Source organism: Syngnathus typhle, linkage group LG2, assembly GCF_033458585.1.
Source record: "Syngnathus typhle isolate RoL2023-S1 ecotype Sweden linkage group LG2, RoL_Styp_1.0, whole genome shotgun sequence".
Classification (NCBI taxonomy): domain Eukaryota; kingdom Metazoa; phylum Chordata; class Actinopteri; order Syngnathiformes; family Syngnathidae; genus Syngnathus; species Syngnathus typhle.
The window spans coordinates 23948567-23969075 of NC_083739.1; the positions used below are offsets into that span (position 1 = coordinate 23948567).

Genomic DNA, 20509 nt, shown 5'->3' on the forward strand with positions numbered 1-20509 from the left:
AGGCGTTGGGGGGAGGAGAAAGGGGGGCAGGCTAGGCGGGCTGGTGCCAAGAGATACATACGGCTTTGCAAAGATGACAGATCAGAAGATAAAGAAAGAGAAGAGCGGACAAGAGGGGGGGGGGGGTTCCATGCCTAGGTAGGTCTACTCAATGACTTCCTTACACTGTAGTCAGTAGCTGCCTTATCTATTTTCACCTCAGGCAGAAGTCGTCCACCAGGCCCAGGGCCGATGAGGGACACCACGCCGTTGCAATCCACCGTGCTGTTCCGCTTCCCGTGGTAGCCACTGTAACTGGTGCGGCGGTATGGGCTGAACAGGGAGCCCCGGCGCTCCTCGCACTCCTCCACCGTGCTGTGTTCGTCATCCGCAAATTCGTTCTCTGAACCCACGTCCTTTCCACGCCCCTTGAAACTGAAGATGCTGCTTTTGCTATTGTGGCGGGACAGGAAAGGTGAGCCTGGTATGCTCAGGAGAGACTAGAAGTGAGCAGAAAAAACACAGGCAATGTTAGAGATGTGGGCAAGGCTGTACTGGGACAAAAAAAAAACCCACTGCCCACTCTTGACACCTATGTGTAGTTATTTACATACATTTGGATGTGAACATGTCAGAAAAACAGTGATATTGGATATAATTTTGAAAATACACTACAAGTAAATAGACATAAATAGTATATAAGATTTGGGTATTTCTTCATCTTCCAAGTTACTTTTATACCCAGGGACATCTTTGTGGATGAGGTTTTGGATTCCGACCCTCCCTGTTTATCCGGGTTTGGGACCAGCAATGAGTTGGGCGAGCTTGCCCCACCAGAGGCTAGATAATAGGGGTGTAAATCGCGGGTTTTATCACGATACGATATCATATCAATACAAAGAACTACGATACGATATTTGCCGATATCTTAAAGCCTGCTGCGATTCATTCACAATATATCGCGATATAGTGCTCTACGATCAATTTTTTTTTTTTTAATAAAAAATATACCGTTTTTTTCCGTGTATAGTGCGCAAAATTTTACTAATTTATTGTCCTAAAATCCGGGGTGCGCATTATACATGGGTACAAAAGAAAAAAAAAAAAAAAAAATTTTTTTTTAATTTTTTTTTTTTTTTTTTTTTTTTTTAAGTCCCAATGATCGTCACACACGCAGGGAGGCAATGGGTCCCATTTTTATAGTCTTTGGTATGGTCTTAACTAGGCTGGATGTAATTTTTTTTGTTGGCGTTGATTTCTCCGACTGCCCATAAACGCACCACCGCGCTTCGTGCGCGCACGGGACAGCAAACGAGCAGGTGATCGAGCAAGCGTCTGATACGAGAGCATTGCGGTCGCATGGAGCGTGTTTGAAGTGAACAGCAGAGAAGAAAGGCAAAGTGTTATGAAATAAAATGCACAGAACGGATGCGCAAGACACGTCAGCTATATAAAGAGCGAGAGTTGTTTTCTTCCTATTAGTTTCAATTCACAGTTTAATTAGCAGTTTCAATCAGCAAATAACAAAATGCGTATTACAGGTAATATTTTATTTCACAACACTTTGCCTTCTTCCTTTGGTCTCTGCTGTTCATCCTAAAACACAAAGGCGCTCTTTAAGCAATGCGACAGTGAGCGCCCGGCGCGCTGCACCAAATTAAGCTCCCTGCGCAGTGCGCACTGAGGTCCACTTAAATTTTAGAAAGTACATCAGGACTTTAAAAATATCTTCTAAATTTCAGCGACGGCTCTGTCACAATAATCGACCAGCCCGGTGCAGTTGGGCGGTCGGCGGCGCGCTACGGTTGAGCGTTCTGTCGCGCGCTCTCTCTCTCTCGCTCTCGCACACACGCAAACCGGATATCATACGTTGGCCGCCATTACAGATGCGCAGAACGGATGAGCAAGACACGTCAGCTATATAAAGAGCGAGAGTTCAGTTCTCTACCTAAATCCGTATTACAGGTAATATTTTATTTCACAACACTTTGCCTTGTTCCTTTCTTCTCTGCTGTTCACTTCAAACACGCTCCATGCGCACGGAGCGCGGTGGTGCGTTTACGGGCAGTCGGAGAAATCAACGCCAACAAAAAAAATTACATCCAGCCTAGTTAAGACCATACCAAAGACTATAAAAATGGGACCCATTGCCTCCCTGCGTGTGTGACTGTCATTGGGACTTAAAAAAAAAAAAAAAAAAAATTTTTTTTTTTTAAAAAAATTCATAAAAATTGGGTGCGTATTATACATGGGTACAAGCTTTTTTCCAGCATCAGCATGCCATTTTTAGGGGTGCGTACTATACATGGGGGCGCACTATACACGGAAAAAAACGGTAGAACAATATCCTGATTTATAACAATTCATACGCAAAATCAACAAGGTACTGCAAACTCTTTATTTAGGAAATTACAAAAGTATTGTAGTATACAAAATGCTTATTTTAACACTGAACTTTGATGTCGTGTTTTTTCTTTAAATGTGCGGCGAGATTTGTGCTCCCTGAATATTTGATCCAGAGGCGTAGCCAGGAATTTTTCCAGTAGGGGCGCACGCCCACAGGAAAAAAAATCTAACATCACCCACACCGTTCGCTGATCGCTAAAACAACATCCGGGTCAGGGAGGCAAACGGTGAATGGATAACATCGCGCACATAGAATAGCGCAAGCACATTCGCGCAAGACCGAAAGAAAAAAACGGCATGAAAATGAAGAATCGAAAAAGCTCGATTTTTTTCAACCGGGGCGCAGGGAGTCCGTACCCGGCTTGGCTACGCCTCTGATTTGATCACCGCATGGCAGGATTTACGAACTGCACGTGTCTTGTCTGTTGAAGCCATCTTTTCTTTGGAATCCAAAGTGCTTCCAAACGAATGACTTGAAGCCTAAAGGGGAGCAAATTTCCTCGTCTTTTTGGACACTAGCCATAGCACCAGCCCAGGAGCCGCGTACTAGTTGTCGATTCCCCTTTCACGTGCCTGCTCTGCTCACAACACAACAACGCCGCGGCGCGTACTGCTCCCGGAAAGAGGAAGCAAGCAACAATGAACTGGATTTCAAAATAAAGGCACGTCTAATGTCCGAGGTCAAACACGGCGATATAAATCGATGTTTACGTTTAACATCGATGCCAATAAATCGTAGACCATTATATCGATTAATCGATGTGTATCGATGAATCGTTACACCCCTACTAGATAAGCATATGGTATTCCATATGGTATTCTCTCATCCAAGTACGGGTTCGATTCCACCTCCAGCCCTCCCTGTGTGGAGTTTGCATGTTCTCCCCGCGCCTGAGTGGGATTTCTCCAGGCATTCTGGCTTCCTCCCACATCCCAAAAACATGCATGGTAGGCTGATTGAGCACTCTAAATTGCCCATAGGTGTGAATGGTTGTCTGACTCTGTGCCCTGCAATACAAATATTTATATTTATTTATAACTATATGTCCAGGCCCGTCTGAAGTTTGACATTCTCCCAATCTTCTTCTGGATCATCCAAATGCTCTCTAGCAAATTTCAGACGGGGGGACACGTCTGGCACTCCAGGATTTGTCTGGCGACGTAGAGTGTTGCTGATGGTAGTCTTTGTTACTTTGGTCCCAGCTCTCTACAGGTAATTCACTAGGTCCCATGCGGTTCTGGGATTTTTGTTCTTGTGATCATTTTGACCCCACGGGGAGAGATCTTGCATGGGGCCCCAGATCGGGGCCATTACTGACCAAATACTTATTTTCCACCATAATTTGCAAATAAATTCTTTAGAAATCAGACAATGTGATTTTGTTGTTGTTTTTTTCATTTTGTCTCTTATAGTGTACCTACGATGAAAATTACAGGCATCTGTCATCTTTCAAGTGGGAGAACAATTGGTGGTTGAACAATTGGTGGTTGACTAAATCCTTTTTTGCCTCACTGTATGTATGTGTGTATATATATCTATATATATATATGTATTATATACACACATACATACATACACTGAGGCAAAAAAGTATATATGTATATATATATATACACACACACACACACACGCGTACACACACTGTCGCATTTTTCAGGTTTTTCATTCCATTGTTCTGAAGTGATATTTAATGTCTTTGTGTTTGTAAAATTAAAAGTAACAATTAAAAATGGCTAATAACACTGTTCACAAAAACATTGGGGATTATGTGGGGGTTGATAGGTCAGCGGTAGCTAGTATTACTGCAAAGGTCATTCTGAAAACCAGGTGGGACAAATTGGGATGTTACATGAGTCAAGACAACACTAATCTGTGCTGCTGCCAATATCAATCCAGCCTGTGAATAAAATCGCAACAGGCTCAAATGAAATGTTTTGGTCTGCCTAAATGTAAATTGAACAGCAATGGCAGGCAAGCACACCACATTACATAAGTCCCATTTTGTGGTTCTCAGAAGACCACACTATGCAACTGCCTTTGCAAAGCTGCAGGATTGCTCCCCCTAAAACATTCATGATATTACTGTGAATTATTCAGAGCCTGAACGTGGGCACGTCGATACATCTGCCCGCTGGTCTACACTGTAGCTGCTCAATACCAAGCTCAGTACCAAGTACATCCATCCATCTATTTTTTTCCAACGGATTTTCCTCACGAGGGTCAATGACGAATTTATTTTTTTTTTTTTGAAAATTCAAGCTATCCACTCATGAGTCATTCATGTCCAGTAGACAACTTGAAATCATCCTGAATTTGCGGAGGGCACTGGTGTCTTGGTCTTGCAAACACAAAGTTTAGGAAGAATCATTGAAAACGTCTTACGGTGTTCACGTTATTGAACATCTTTTTTGTTATCTGGCAGAAAATTGAAATTGTTTCATGGGATTCATCTTATTTTACTATGAGGCCACCACACTGAACCTAATTTTGTCCAGCATCAAAAGTTTAATTCTCCGAGTGATTTCTACCTTTCTCTTTGGCTTTTCTCAATACTTACTTATTCTGAAACAACATTGGTGGTACAAGAGGATAAAAGAATGAATAAAATAAAAGAAACGGTCATTGTCATGGTTAATAAGGGAACACAACTTTTCTACGTAAACAAATTCTAAGAGATATCCGTGCATCCAGTTTTTGTCTCAGCTGCTGGTCTGCTGTTTAATGTTAACTAATAATGTGCAGTCAAAATTGTGATGGTTGGTGTGATACTGGGACAAACTAGCAGCATTACTTATGTAACATACTGTAAAGCACTTGGCAAAAATGCTTTGTTCTTTTCATTCTTGAAATGCTTTTATCTTACTTCATACTAAATTGTTTTGTGTGTATCTTCGAAAAACTTGCGAGTAAGGTGCTCCCTGACACCCAACGTAGTCGTGTTGCTGATTGGTCTATAATAGCCCTTTGTCAGTGACGGGGCCCATACGATCGTGGGGTTCGACAGAACTTGAACGTAGAGGCAGCACTGTAAAGTAAGAGATTTGCTCCTTACCTGGTTCATAATAGAAGATTTTCGCCCCAGGCGGTTATCAGGAAACCGGAAGCGGCTCCTCTTGCTGCCGTCATCCGACTCGGACTTGACAAACTTTTCACTATCGCCTTTCTCCTTCTCTTGCTCTTTTTGTCGCCACTTCTTTTTACGGTTGCGCCGCTCTTTGGCACTCTTGGAGCTAAGCTTGGACATCTCAGAAGAGCTGCATGACAGCCGCCCTCCTACGGCATCCTCGACTGCATCCTCTGATACTGTTCCGGCTGAGGTTGCGATGGCAGCAGTCTAATGATAAACATAAGCATTAATAGCATATATGTAACAGTAACAGCAGGATAACATGCTTTCAAAAACCACTGACTTGAGCTTCTTCCTGTTGTTTTTTCAGCTGCTCCAGCATGGCCTTAAACTCCTCCTCCTTCTGCTGGGCCTCCTCCATGGTGGCTTGGTTCTGCTCTTCATAGGCCATGGCCACCACAGCCAGGATCAGGTTGACCAAGTAGAAAGAACCCACAAAGATCACCAACACAAAGAAGATCATGTAGGTCTTTCCTGCCGCCCTCAATGTCTGTTGGAAGGATACATTTAAATGATGAGCTTTGTTAGTAGGGAAACAAATACTGTAGCTTTAGTGTTACAGTTAAAGGTTTGTTGTCTTTAAAGGGCCTGTACTATAACAGAAAATAAACCTAGTTTCTAAAAATGGAACTTTACAAACACAAAAGTGTCAGCCGGCTCGTGGCTCAGCCAGGAGGCTGGCCCTGGAACGTGTCACAACACAGAAGGTCGGCTTGTTGGAAAGAATGCCAGCAACAGATTTCCAGTGAGGGGGGTGACCCTTCATCTTGAGTGTACTTCCTTTTCGGATAGGAGGCGGAGGTGGTACCCCATACGTGGACTATAGGGTAAATGTAAGTCAAATGAACCCTTACCAATTTCAGCTGAATATGTAACAACGATGAACAATTCAGCTTACATATAAAGCTTCTCGGAACACGTCGTGTTTGCGTATGTTGGGGACTGGTGAAAGGAAATATGTAGACATAACAGGGCACTTTAGCTACAGAGAGACTGCTCAATTCTTGCTCTTGAATCAGCCACGAAATGACTAATCCCTGTGATATGTTGAAGGTGTCATAAATAGAGAAGTCCATGTCAATTTTGGTGCCAATTGATAGCTGTTTTTGGACAATAGCCTGTACAATGATTTCCAATGGGGAAATTGTGATTGCTTCTCGACTATCTGCCGCACCTGATTATACGTAGCACCAGCTAAAATTAGGGGAGAATCTTGTTTTACATAACATTTATTAATAGAGATGAAGGAGCTCTGCAAACATGTATAAGTCTCAGTGACTAACATAAATTGAATGTGCAGGGAACAATAAATAAAAATGGAACACTTACAGGGGTAAAGTTGGCAATGCGATACGTGCTATACGTAATCTCCGGAGAAGACATGACCAGAAAAAAAATACTGAAAAGGGTGACGCAACAAGATGTCAAGATATCAAAACGCCTCTAGTGGCCGGAGGAAACCTCTACAGCAGGGGTCCCCAACCCACGGTGCATGGACCGGCATCGGTCCGTGGGTCACTTGGTACCGGGCCGCCAAGCCGCACAGGAAAAAAAAAAAAAATTTAATTTTTTTTTTTTATTGACGATCAATTAATTCTGGTCAAGATGCTCGTCCCGGTCACGTGATATGTTTTTCAAGAAACAGAGGAGTTTGGAAAGCTTCTTCGGAAAGGGAAAATAGCCCAATAAGGAGACTGAAGAAGAAGAGGCTACCACTTCTAAGAAAAGGAAAGCTGCATTTAAAAGAACTTTTCTGGAGTCATACTTAAAATATGGATTTATCGCCACAGGTGACTCTGAGGAGCCAAGCGCACTCGGCATAGTATGTGGCAACAGGCTAGCTAACAAGGCAATGAAGCCTTTAAAACTGCTTCGGCACATGGAGACCAAGCATCCTGCATTAACAGACAAACCTTAACCACTTCGGGTGTCATTGTTTCCGATTACGGGACATGACAAATCTCCCTCGAAATAAAACTTGAAATCACCTTTCTTCTTGTTTGTTGTCAATCGCGCATCGCATTCAGCCATCCTGCCCAACACACTTAGTCAGTAAAATTCATAATTGACGACACATCGTTTGATGCGATGGTGCAATCCTTGATGGTGTGTTATTGTAAAATATTGTTTGGTTTTTAATCTCCATCGCGGACCGGACGTCATACGGAGGCAGTATGACTGCGCATGCGCACTATGGATCCGATGCGCAGAACGGATGTGCAAGACACGTCAGCTATGTAAAGAGCGAGAGTTGTTTTCTTCCTATTAGTTTCAATTTACAGTTTAATTAGCAGTTTCAATCAGCAAATAACAAAATGCGTATTACAGGTAATATTTTATTTCACAAGACTTTGCCTTGTTCCTTTCGTCTCTGCTGTTCACTTCAAACACGCGCCATAAAACCGCAATGCTCTCGTATCAGACGCTTGCTCGATCACCTGCTCGTTTGCTGTCTGTCACAATGTACCCTACACAAATCCGAAACATTTGTTGCGGCTCCGAGTCACGACGAGGGGCAAGTTTTGGTTTCCAAGGGTGTTTTTATTCCTCTTCAACGTCTCTCCCATACAGAGCCGCCGTGTGCGCACGGAGCGCGGTGGTGCGTTTAGGGGCAGTCGGAGAAATCAACGCCAACAAAAAAAATGACATCCAGCCTAGTTAAGACCATACCAAAGACTTTAAAAATGGGACCCATTGCCTCCCTGCGTGTGTGACGATCTTTGGGACTTAAAACGAAAAAAAAAAAAAAAAAAATTTAAAACAATTCATAGGAATTGGGTGCGTATTATACATGGGTACAGGCTTTTTTCCAGCATCAGCATGCCATTTTTAGGGTGCGTATTATACATGGGGGCGCATTATACACGGATTTTTTTATTTTATTTATATAAATGCCGGTCCGCGAAAATATTTCTGACATGTAACCGGTCCGTGACGCAAAAAAGGTTGGGGACCACTGATTTAGAGTGTCACAGATGGTTTGTTAAAATTGTTCTTTATATTCCATTTATTTGATATATCTAGTCTGACGTCAGCGGCGCACGTAGTCTTTCCGGCGTCAACGGCCGTGTGTGTGTGTGCGTGTGTGTTTTATTTTTTTTTAAGTGACATAAGACGAAGATTCCGTTGGATTTAAAGATTTGGAGTGACACGGATGGTTTGATAAAATTGTTGTTTATCTTATTGTTATTTCATTCATAGTTTATATATTGTTATATAGGCCTATAGTAAAATTTGAACTGCAACGTGCCGCTGACGTCGGACTTGTTTACATATAGGAGGACAAACGCGATCGAATGCTTTAATGATTTCGAGTGACACAGATGGTTTGATAAAGGAGTTATTTATGTTATACCGTAATTTTCTGACTATAAGTCGCTCTGGAGTATAAATCGCACCAGCCATAAAATGCCCAAAAATGCGGAAAAAAAACCATATATAAGTCGCTCCGGAGTATAAGTCGCATTTTGGGGGGCAATTTATTCGACAAAATCCAACACCAAGAACAGACATGAACGAGCAACAACAGGCTAAACGATATGGTATGCTAACGTGACAAACACAAACGAGGACCTGAGAACGGGCCTGACGTAACATTCAGTTAACCTATTACATAAATAACACGTTTATAAAACCATCTGTGTCACTCCAATTCATTAAATCCATCGATCGTCCTTTGTTAACAATGCCGTGTGCCGCGCCCCAGTTCAAATTATTCCACAGGCCCATATAACGATATATAAACTATATTTTAAATAACTATCACATAAACAACAATGTTATCAAACCATTTGTATCACTCCAAATCATTAAATCCATCGATCAAATTTCTCGTCTTTTATCGATCGTCCTTTGTCAACAATGCCGTGTGCCGCGCCGCAGTTCAAATTATTCCACAGGCCCATACAACGATATATAAACTATATTTTAAATAACTATCACATAAACAACAATATTATCAAACCATTTGTGTCACTCCAAATCATTAAATCCATCGATCAAATTTCTCGTCCTTTATGTCATCCTGGTGACAGACTACATTTTATGGCTGATGCGACGTAGTATATTCCGGAGTGACTTTTAGTCCGAAAAATACGGTATATGCAAATGGCACCAGGATAGCAAAGGCACCAGTTCAATGATCAACTTTGTGGTTGTGCCATTGAATTTGCGGCCACATGATTAGGACATTCAAGTGAAGGGAAGGATGGAGCTGTCCACTGATCACCACCACCCAAAGCTGGGGGAAATGCCAGTCCAACCTTGCAGACCCAATCATATTGTGAGACTTTACTAGGAACATCTGGCAGAAGCTCCTGTCAGAAAAAGTTTCAACTGCAACTTGCACCAGAACTTCACCCACGTCACATGGGATATGGCATGGAACATAGTCTACTCAGGAACATGGCAGGCATGGAACATGGTCCATTCAGACTCAATGTCTGCATTGAGTCTGAGTAGACCGTGCCTCCATTGTTGAGACGGCCGACCGGTGCTGTGGCGACAAGGTGGTCAGTGCCGGTCGTGGTGGCAACCCTCAAACCTTATGGTGGACACCAGCGCTAAGGAACTCCATCAAGCCGAAGGAGTTTTCTGGAGCCTTTTTTGGCTTGTGGGACAGCTAATGGGTACCTGCTAGCAGACAGCTGATGGGCTGATACTAGCTAAGCAGGAAATAGCCTTGGCGGTCACCAAGGCAAAACTCTGGCATGGGAGAAGTTTGGCAAAGGCACGCAGAATAACTTTTAGACAGCTTAAAAAAATTCAATTCTCATCAACCATCCAGCATCTCAGTACACCATCACCACTGTATAATGGAGATGGTGCACATTGTGAATGGGTGGGGTGAATATCCCTTAGAGATAAGGTGAAAAGCTTGGTCATATGGGAGAAGCTCAGAGTCAAGCCGCTGCTCCTCCGCATTGAGAGGAGGCAGATGAGGTGGCTCGGATATTTTGTCAGAATGCCACCTGAATTGTTGTGTTCCGGGTGTGTCCCACTGGGAGGGGGTCTGAGGATGACCAAGAACACTGTGGAGAGACTGTCTACTGTCTGGTCTGGGAAAGCCTCAGGATCTCTCAGGAGGAGATGAAGTGGCGAAGGAGAGGGAAGTCTAGGTTTCTCTGCTTAAGCTGCTGCCCCATGACCTGGCTTCATATAAGTGCAAGAGAATGAATGAATGAATGAATGAATGAATGAATGAATGAATATTGGGAATTGGGAGGGACTAATACCTTCACTATGAGCAGCTAAATTCTACAATTTAAATTCTACAATTAAATAAATCAATATAACTAGTAAAAACCCTAAAAATCATCAGTTGTGTTACAGGATTATGGATATTACTGTCACGACTCGTCCCCCGGTCATTCCATTATTGTGTATATGTTGGCATGGTTTCTGTTTGAGTCGCCCCTCCCCACCTGTGTCTGTGTCTCACAATCTATGTAATCGCCGTCACTTGCCTCTTGTCACCTGTCATGTATTTAAGTCCTGTCTGTGTGGCACACCCCTGTCGGATTGTTCTCATCTTTCTGTCCTGTTAAGTCTTTGTCTGTTTCGGTTGGTTTCAGTTCGCTTCTGCGGATTAGTCTGTCTGTTCCTCTGCCCCCAGAGTTAATGTTAGTTTCCCGGTTCTCCTGTTGGTTTGTTGCCCTCATCCTCCCTTCCAACTCCCTTTTTCCCCTCAATAAACCCTGGTCCAAACTGCATTTGGTCGCCCTGCTACATTCCTTCCCTGACAGAATAATCCGACCACTTCAGCGACCACCGCCTGGACCAACCTCCGCCACCAGCTTCCGTATCCAGGACACCGGACCCACGTGTGCCAACGGGATCCACCCCAGCATCGCCAGAACCAAAGCATCGCCGGACCTCATCCCAGCGGCGCCAGACCCGCGGCCGTCGCCGGACCTTGTCCCACTGGCGTCGGACCCGTGGCTGCCGTCGGATCTTGTCCCAGCGGTGCTAGACCTGTGGCCCCCGTCGAAGCTCGTCTCAGCACCATCAGACTCGCGGCGGCCATCGGCCTCCACCCCAACGTCGCCGGACCCGCGGCATCGCCGGGCCTCGTGCCAGCAATGCCGGGCCCGCTATCATCCGAGACCCCGCTTCCACTGCGGAAACACACATCTGTCTCCTGCTGGTGCGTGCGGCTCTGGCTTCCCGTATGCCGCCGTGTGCAGCTGTGACTCCTGCTGCTGCATGCGTCTCCGCCTCCCAGTTGCCGCAGAGCGCCATTCTGACTCTCCTTATGCTGCCAAGCTCCGTTCTGACGCTCCGTTTGCCGCCGAGCGCGGTTGTTTCCTCAGTTGCTGCAGAGCACGGTTCTGTTTCCCGAGTTTCCGCCGAGCGCAGTTATGTTTCCTGAGTTTCCACCGAGCGCATTTCTGTTTCCCAGGTTTCCGCCGAGCTCTGTTCGGACTCGCCGTGTGCCGCCGAGTGCAGTTCTGATTCTCCGTTTGCCGCTGTGCGCGCTTCAGACTTTGTCACAGACCAGTGGGGGTCATTGGGACTGGTGCGCTTCCGCCCCCCCACGCACACCGTTGGGGGGTTGTTTTTTTGGGACGTCGGGAGCCATCCCCTGTTGTGGGGACTGTCATGACTCGTCCTCAGCCATTCCATTTTTGTGTATATGTTGCCATGGTTTCTGTTTGCGCTGCCCCTCCCCTCCTGTGTCTGCTCATTATGTAATCGCTGTCACCTGCCTCTCGTTACCTGTCATGTATTTAAGTCCTATCTGCGTGGCACTCCCCTGCTGCATTGTTCTCGTCTTTTTGTCCTGTCCTGTCTAGTCTCTGTCAGTTTCTGTTGGTTTCAGTTCACTTCTGCGAGTTAGTCTTTCTGTTCCTCTGCGTTAGCATAGCATTATAGAACCGGGAAACTAACATTAACTCTGGGGGCAGAGGAACAGACAGACTAACCCGCAGAAGCGAACTGAAACCAACCGAAACAGACAAAGACTTAACAGGACAGAAAGACGAGAACAATCCGACAGGGGTGTGCCACACAGACAGGACTTAAATACATGACAGGTAACAAGAGGCAAGTGACGGCGATTACATAGATTGTGAGACACAGACACAGGTGGGGAGGGGCGACGCAAACAGAAACCATGCCAACATATACACAATAATGGAATGACCGGGGGACGAGTCGTGACAGTAATATCCATAATCCTGTAACACAACTGATGATTTTTAGGGTTTTTACTAGTTATATTGATTTATTTAAGTGTAGAATTTAAATTGTAGAATTTAGCTGCTCATAGTGAAGGTATTACCGTTTTTTTCCGTGTATAGTGCGCAAAATTTTACTAATTTATTGTCCTAAAATCTGGGGTGCGCATTATACATGGGTACAAAAAAAAAAAAAAAAAATTTTTTTTTTTAAATTTTTTTTTTTTTTTTTTTTAAGTCCCAATGATCGTCACACACGCAGGGAGGCAATGGGTCCCATTTTTATAGTCTTTGGTATGGTCTTAACTAGGCTGGATGTAATTTTTTTTGTTGGCGTTGATTTCTCCGACTGCCCATAAACGCACCACCGCGCTTCGTGCGCGCACGGGACAGCAAACGAGCAGGTAGGTGATCGAGCAAGCGTCTGATACGAGAGCATTGCGGTCGCATGGAGCGTGTTTGAAGTGAACAGCAGAGAAGAAAGGAACAAGGCAAAGTGTTGTGAAATAAAATGCACAGAACGGATGCGCAAGACACGTCAGCTATATATAAAGAGCGAGAGTTGTTTTCTTCCTATTAGTTTCAATTCACAGTTTAATTAGCAGTTTCAATCAGCAAATAACAAAATGCGTATTACAGGTAATATTTTATTTCACAACACTTTGCCTTGTTCCTTTGGTCTCTGCTGTTCATCCTAAAACACAAAGGCGCTCTTTAAGCAATGCGACAGTGAGCGCCCGGCGCGCTGCGGTTGCGCGACCGCACCAAATTAAGCTCCCTGCGCAGTGCGCACTGAGGTCCACTTAAATTTTAGAAAGTACATCAGGACTTTAAAAATATCTTCTAAATTTCAGCGACGGCTCTGTCACACTAATCGACCAGCGCGGTGCAGTTGGGCGGTCGGCGGCGCGCTACGGTTGAGTGTTTTCTCTCGCGCTCTCTCCCTCTCTCTCTCTCGCTCTCGCACACACGCAAACCGGATATCATACGGAGGCCGCCATTACAGATGCGCAGAACGGATGAGCAAGACACGTCAGCTATATAAAGAGCGAGAGTTCAGTTCTCTACCTAAATCCGTATTACAGGTAATATTTTATTTCACAACACTTTGCCTTGTTCCTTTCTTCTCTGCTGTTCACTTCAAACACGCTCCATGCGCACGGAGCGCGGTGGTGCGTTTACGGGCAGTCGGAGAAATCAACGCCAACAAAAAAAATTACATCCAGCCTAGTTAAGACCATACCAAAGACTATAAAAATGGGACCCATTGCCTCCCTGCGTGTGTGACGATCATTGGGACTTAAAAAATTTTTTTTAAAAAATTCATAAAAATTGGGTGCGTATTATACATGGGTACAAGCTTTTTTCCAGCATCAGCATGCCATTTTTAGGGGTGCGTACTATACATGGGGGCGCACTATACACGGAAAAAAACGGTAGTCCCTCCCAATACCCAATATTCATTCATTCATTCATTCATTCATTCATTCATTCTCTTGCACTTATATGAAGCCAGGTCATGGGGCAGCAGCTTAAGCAGAGAAACCTAGATTTCCCTCTCCTTCGCCACTTCATCTCCTCCTGAGAGATCCTGAGGCTTTCCCAGACCAGACAGTAGACATTAGTCTCTCCACAGTGTTCTTGGTCATCCTCAGACCCCCTCCCAGTGGGACACACCCGGAACACAACAATTCAGGTGGCATTCTGACAAGATATCTGAGCCACTGTTCCTCTGCCCCCGGAGTTAATGTTAGTATGCCGGTTCTCCTGTTGGTTTGTTCCCCTCATCCTCCCTTCCAACTCCCTTTTTCCCCTCAATAAACCCTCAGGTCCTAGGTGCATTTGGTCACCCTGCTACATTCCTTCCGTGACAATTACACAATAGCATTTCTAAATGGGCTGTGGACTCGGTCGGATTTTTGCACCGAGTCCGAGTCCGGCCTCTTGACCACGAGTCCGAGTCCGGCTGTCCATTTTTTCTGTTAATTCATGTGATTGCTTAGTCTTTATTCAACATATAAACGAATACAATAAACAGATACTTTCAAGTTTTAATCATTAATTACACCATTATAGCTCAGACATTTATCTAAACACAAATAATTAGTGACGACCCCACAACTATCGAAACACAATGATATAAGATGGGTGACATAATCGTCCTTGACATTGGTACATAATGTAAACATTAGCCTAAGTGCAACTCAACGTGGCCGCATTGATCGTAACTTACGCTCCGTTTCCCCCCCAAATCTAGAGGCAAAACATTGTTCTCTCGCTGCTCCCGGGTTCTTCCATCTTGGCTGCGCGCGGGGCATTGTGGGTCTTGTACGTGCACGCACGACGGCAGGCAGGCGCGGGCGCGCACGCAACAACTAAATTTGTCTTCATAACAAGCAAGCAGGGCTGTGGACAGTATTCCTACGCGCATTCTCAGCAGCATGATGAAAATAAAATTGAACGTATTTTTTTTATTGTCGGACTCGGTCAAAATCAACACCGAGTCCGAGTCTGAGTCCAGCAAAAATGACCGAGTACGACCGAGTCTGAGTCCCCGAGTCCGAGTCCACAGCCCTGATTTCTAACTACTATCAAATGACCTATTGCTACCCGTCAGATTTCCTAGGGCTACGTCTTGTGCTGTACACTAAGGTTAATGCTGTCTTGAGCAATTTATCATTACATTGAGTGTGTGTGTGTGTATGTGTGTATATATACGTAGATTCAAGAGTTTTTACATACACACATACACATATACACTTACGTATATTGAGTGTTGCTTAGTGTGACAGGGCATTCATCATAGTGGGTGAACAAGTCAACATTACCAGCATGTAGAGGTTTTCCCAAAAGTCTTGTGTCATGAGGCGGAAAAGAGCCAGGAAGGCCCATCCAAAGCTGTCGAAGCTGGTGTAACCATAGTTTGGATTTCTTCCAGCTTTCATACACGTGTATCCCTCCGGGCAACGGCTGAGGGAGGCAGGCAGCAAGGCTTCAGAATGACACCCAAAGAGTTGTACAAAATATGTTGCTGGAAATGTTTTAAACCAGTAGTGCACCTCGCCAGATTGTAACATCTCAGCCAACTAAAGGATTGACTCTTTTTTTTGCATTTATTCTGAAAGAATGACAGGGGTCTGAAAATAAGATTATCCATATAATGTTAAGTTATGTTTAACATTTCTAATTTGGTAGACAGTGATGGTCATCGTCCTTCGCCCCCGAGTTTCCATTCCTGAGTTTTTATCAGTATTTCAGCCATGCCCAGTCCAATTCTGCCAAACACCGTTGAGAACGGATTTACTGGTACCACATCACATGCAGTTGATGCATACCTGACATGCAAATAGACAAAAAATAAATAAATAAAACTTAGTTGTATACCTTGTGGTCCAGCAGACCTCAATGTCCTGTTTTGTTTTTTTATTACCACACTGTGCGTGTGTGTGTTGGGTTTGTCTTGTTAATATTATTTTTTTACTTTGGCTGCCTGTCTGCTTGTGCTTCTGCGTGTGGAAGTAAAAATTATGTTCTCAAGGCCGATTGGCTCTCGTTGACGAGGGACAGACTGGGGTCCACGTGGGTCAGGGATGGAAACTCAGGGACTGATGGTCGATACCCACATCTGTTGGTAGGTGTCTACTTCTTGTTTCTGGTAAATTGAAATTGGCTTCATATGACTTTCGGCTGGTATCAAGCAGCTTTTTGTGAATGAAGGACTGAGAATTCACATTTTAATTCTATGGCTATTTTCATCACTGGCTTAAACACATCATGGAATTTGGCGTATCTTTGCGAAAACAAAAGTTAGACCCAATATTGATAACAGGCGAGTGCAGGGTGGTGGATGTAGCATATTTCATCCATTCATTTTCTATATATATTACACACACAAAAATGATAGATTACTTGCTTTGAAATCAAATGTCAAAGATAGAAGTTTGTTCAGTTACTCAGGCAGGGGTGTCAAACTCCTTTCCTTGGGGGCCGAATCCCTACATGTTTTCCAAGTTTCCCTTGTTAAACACACCTGATTCAAATGACCAGTTCGTCTTCACTTTCAGCAGGAGCCTGATTAATTGAATCAGGTGTGTTTAACGAGGGAAACTTGGAAAACATGCAGGGATTCGGCCCCCGAGGAAAGGAGTTTGACACCCCTGATTACTGTTTGTCACTGAAAAAATAAAAAATAATGTAAAAATCAATGTTATTTATTCCACATGACAAACATTTTGGTACAGATTTTAGTGAGCGTCGTGGAAGTGGACAGACACGATCTGCTTTCACGGGCCACATAAAGGGATGTTGCAGGGTGGACCCTGCCCCCAGGCCTTGACTCTGACACCTGTGTCCTAGAGGGAGGGCTGCGCCGCTGTAAGAGTGGTCACAGCCAACTTCATTCACGGCCAATCAAAGTGACTCCTTTAAATCCCTTTAAAGGGGAAGTCAAGATAAAAATGCTCTTCACAATAATGTGTTTCTTTGTGCCCCCACAAGTCTAAATACTATTTGCTTTTGACTGAAAATGACATCACAGGGCTCAAGTATTGAGCCAAACTTGTTTTCTTGGTTTGTTCATGTGACATTCATAAGTATGGAATTTTTGCTTTAAGAATCTACCAAATACAACTTTGATTGTTTTGGACCTTAAAGGTGAGCTCATTGCAGGCACATCAAGGAGGACTAAGTACAGACACTCACCCCGAGTCTGAGCTGTTCCCACAGAGAAGAGCATCTATTTGGCCGGGCAGGAAGTAGAAATTTGCTGAAGAACAAAAAAAGAGTAACAAAAAAAGAGTTGTGCATTGAGGCATTACAGTTACGATTTGTTTCTTGAATGCCCATCAATTCATTCAGGTCTTTGGTGCAATTTCAGTTCAGCTCATTTTACATCAATTATTTTTGTGCCAAATTGACGTACTGTTTTCCTGTGACGCCGCATTGGTTGAGTTACATGCATTAAGTCCACTGCAGCAGCTCTGAGACATCAGACACAAATCCTGCCCTCTTTTACCACTTACTGTTGTTCATGATGTACGCATCCCAGTCGAAGCTGCCATTGACCGGGTAGCTTTCGGTTATGTTGATGGGCCAAATGACACACTTGTGGCGCAGGTTGCCCATAAAGAGCTGCAGACCGATGAGTGCAAAGACACTGAGGCAGAAGACGGTCAGGATCATCACATCAGAAAGCTTCTTGACCGACTGGATGAGGGCACCCACGATGGTTTTCAGGCCTGAGGGGGAGGAGCCACGCAAAGAGAGCACATAGAGCAATGACGCACAAGAGACCCATTCGGCAGATGTGAATCCTTCAACACTGTTTCTACTAGTGGGAATAGACTGTTTTCAGTATATTGGCCAGCGATGTCATAATCTCACGATACAGCGATAGCATCATACATGATCTTTTGAGGATATTTTGTTATGATCATATAAGTACTGTCCCAACAATATCAATGATCTCGCAATTTAAACAGTGTGTAGAATATTTTGCCATCAAGTGGTAATAAAACACAATTACCTACATTTTAAGTGCTTGCATTTTGAAGCACACACTTCAGAGAGACCACACTTTCACAAGCCTACCTCCAATTTCTTAAGAACGGGTGCATGCCAAATATTTCACAAACAACATCTAGTATTTCCTCCAAGTTAACCATCAAATTTGTGATTGGGTGAATGTCTGAGTATCCGTAGCAGAAAGATGGCGGTGAGACGTATTAGCGTCCTGTACAATGAGGTGTGGCCCATGTAAAATAATTAATGATTACGAGACTCATGATTATATAAAAAAATATAGATATTGAATTCATGTGATAGAATGAAATAGAAAGAATGAAAATTGAAAAATAAAAACATTCTACACACTGTCTCTTTGGAGAAGAATATAAACTAACAGAATTAAACAAACAAAGATGGATGCATTCTATGCAAAAGAGCATCCTGAACATACAGTTTTAATTTAGGTCTTAATTATGTTTAAATATAGATTATATGTTTATTTATATCTGTAAACATCTTTAATCATCATAATGACAAGTTACACACAATTGTATAAACAAAATCAAACAAGAAATATCAAAGAGCCTTCCCACTCTTTTTAAAATGGTCGTAGCAGAAGAATTGAGTGGTGTTTGCATTTCATTGCCAATCGTGCATGGCGTGAAAGAGAGGGGGAAGGCTGCAGAAAAGTGAGAGGAAAGCACGGAAGCACAGCAAGGGGCCATGAGACGGAAGCACAGGCAGGGGTGGGGTGGGGGCTGGGGGTGGGAACCACATGCAGGTCATTTAAACTCCAAGGCTGAACAGGTAGCAATTCAATGCCAGCGCCATGGCATGTGGCTGCTTTGCTTGACCGCCTGGTGTAGGTGTCACTATGTCATCTTTGTGCCACCCTGCAGTCTCTCTCGTCCACACTGATGACAATGTCACATTACCTTGGCATCCTCTGTAGCCAACATTCACACTGGGGCAGCAGGAAGGAAGTTAGATATGGAAGCAGGATGACCCTCTTTTCATGCATTAGGGCTGGCTTCACCTCTTATATACCTCTTATATTATGGTATAGTCACTGGCTTCACATAGTCTGGAGTTAGGTTTTTGTAGGCTAATCATATTATTAAAGAAAAAGTTTTAATTTGTCTAATTTACTCGGTCAAAAATTTGTTGCTTGTTTGTTTCTTTGGTTGTTTATTTGTTTGTTTGTTTGTTTTGGGCAGGTTGTGAGTACAAAACTCAGGTTTTTTTGCTTCGGTTGTCGAACACAATTCGGAGGTCGCGAGATGAGGCGAAAGGACCCGAGAAAACCCGACCGCGCAGCCCAGATGCTGACTGACTCCATTCGTTATTGTATTTTCTTTATTTTGAGGATTGTATTAACCCCTAATCATGTCTCCAAAGAAAGCAAGTGGGAGCAGTAAAGCCATCCTAAAACACAAAGACGCTCTTAAAGCAATGCGACAGTGAGCGCCCGGCGCGCTGCGGTTGCGCGATCGGACCAAATTAAGCTCCGTGCGCACTGAGGTCCACTTAAATTTTGGAAAGTACATCAGGACTTTAAAAATATTTTCTCAATTTCAGCAACGGCTCTGTCTCAATAATGCGACCAGCACGGTGGAGTTGCGCGTTTGGCGGCCCGCTACGGTTGCGCGTTCGGCAGTGCGCTACAGTTGCGCGATCGGACAAAAATGCGCAAATGAAAAAATGCTTAAAAAAGGCGTTTTTTTAGTCTTGGAACGGATTATTTTTTTTTCCATTATTTGTAATGGGGAAATCTCAAACAGATTGTGGTCGAAAACCGAGGTTTGACTATTATAACTAATGGGTGTACTGTACAGAGAACCACTTTAGTGGTGCTTGATAAATGCAAGTAAATAGTATTTTCTAACATTATTTCCTAAAAATTAGATACCTATACAGTGATGCTCTTATATTTGAACTGCAACATTTGTGTCTATACTTCAGTTTTAGTAATGCAGGGTGTCCATAAAGACTTTTTACAATTTTAAGAATTTAGTACAAAGACAGTTAATGAGATATCGTAACCAAATTTGTTTTATTGTGGTTGTCAAAGTTTTTTTTCCTAGCTCCTTTAAAACACCATTTACATCCCTATTCCACCGAGGGGCCAACAATTGCGAGAACAGTGGACCAGCTCTACACCCTCGGCAGGATCCTCGAGGGGGCATGGGAGTTTGCTCAACCAGTCCATATGTGTTTTGTGGACTTGGAGAAGTCATTTGACCGTGTCCCTCGGGAAGTTCTGTGGAGGGTGCTTCGGTTCGGTCCCTGTATCACCGATGCCAGACTTTGGTC

General features: G+C 43.8%; 1 protein-coding gene across 1 annotated transcript in view; it reads right to left on the minus strand.

Moving 5' to 3' along the window:
* The window catches only part of scn8aa (sodium channel, voltage gated, type VIII, alpha subunit a), a 153501-nt gene that overhangs the window by 61838 nt on the left and 71154 nt on the right, over positions 1-20509 (minus strand). Inside the window, exons 7-12 of the mRNA XM_061272695.1 lie at positions 17713-17928; positions 17393-17456; positions 15520-15661; positions 5797-6003; positions 5439-5720; positions 198-479 (exon numbers count right to left, since the gene is read on the minus strand). Coding sequence (XP_061128679.1) covers positions 198-479; positions 5439-5720; positions 5797-6003; positions 15520-15661; positions 17393-17456; positions 17713-17928 — 1193 coding nt within the window. The remainder of the gene's footprint in view (positions 1-197; positions 480-5438; positions 5721-5796; positions 6004-15519; positions 15662-17392; positions 17457-17712; positions 17929-20509) is intronic.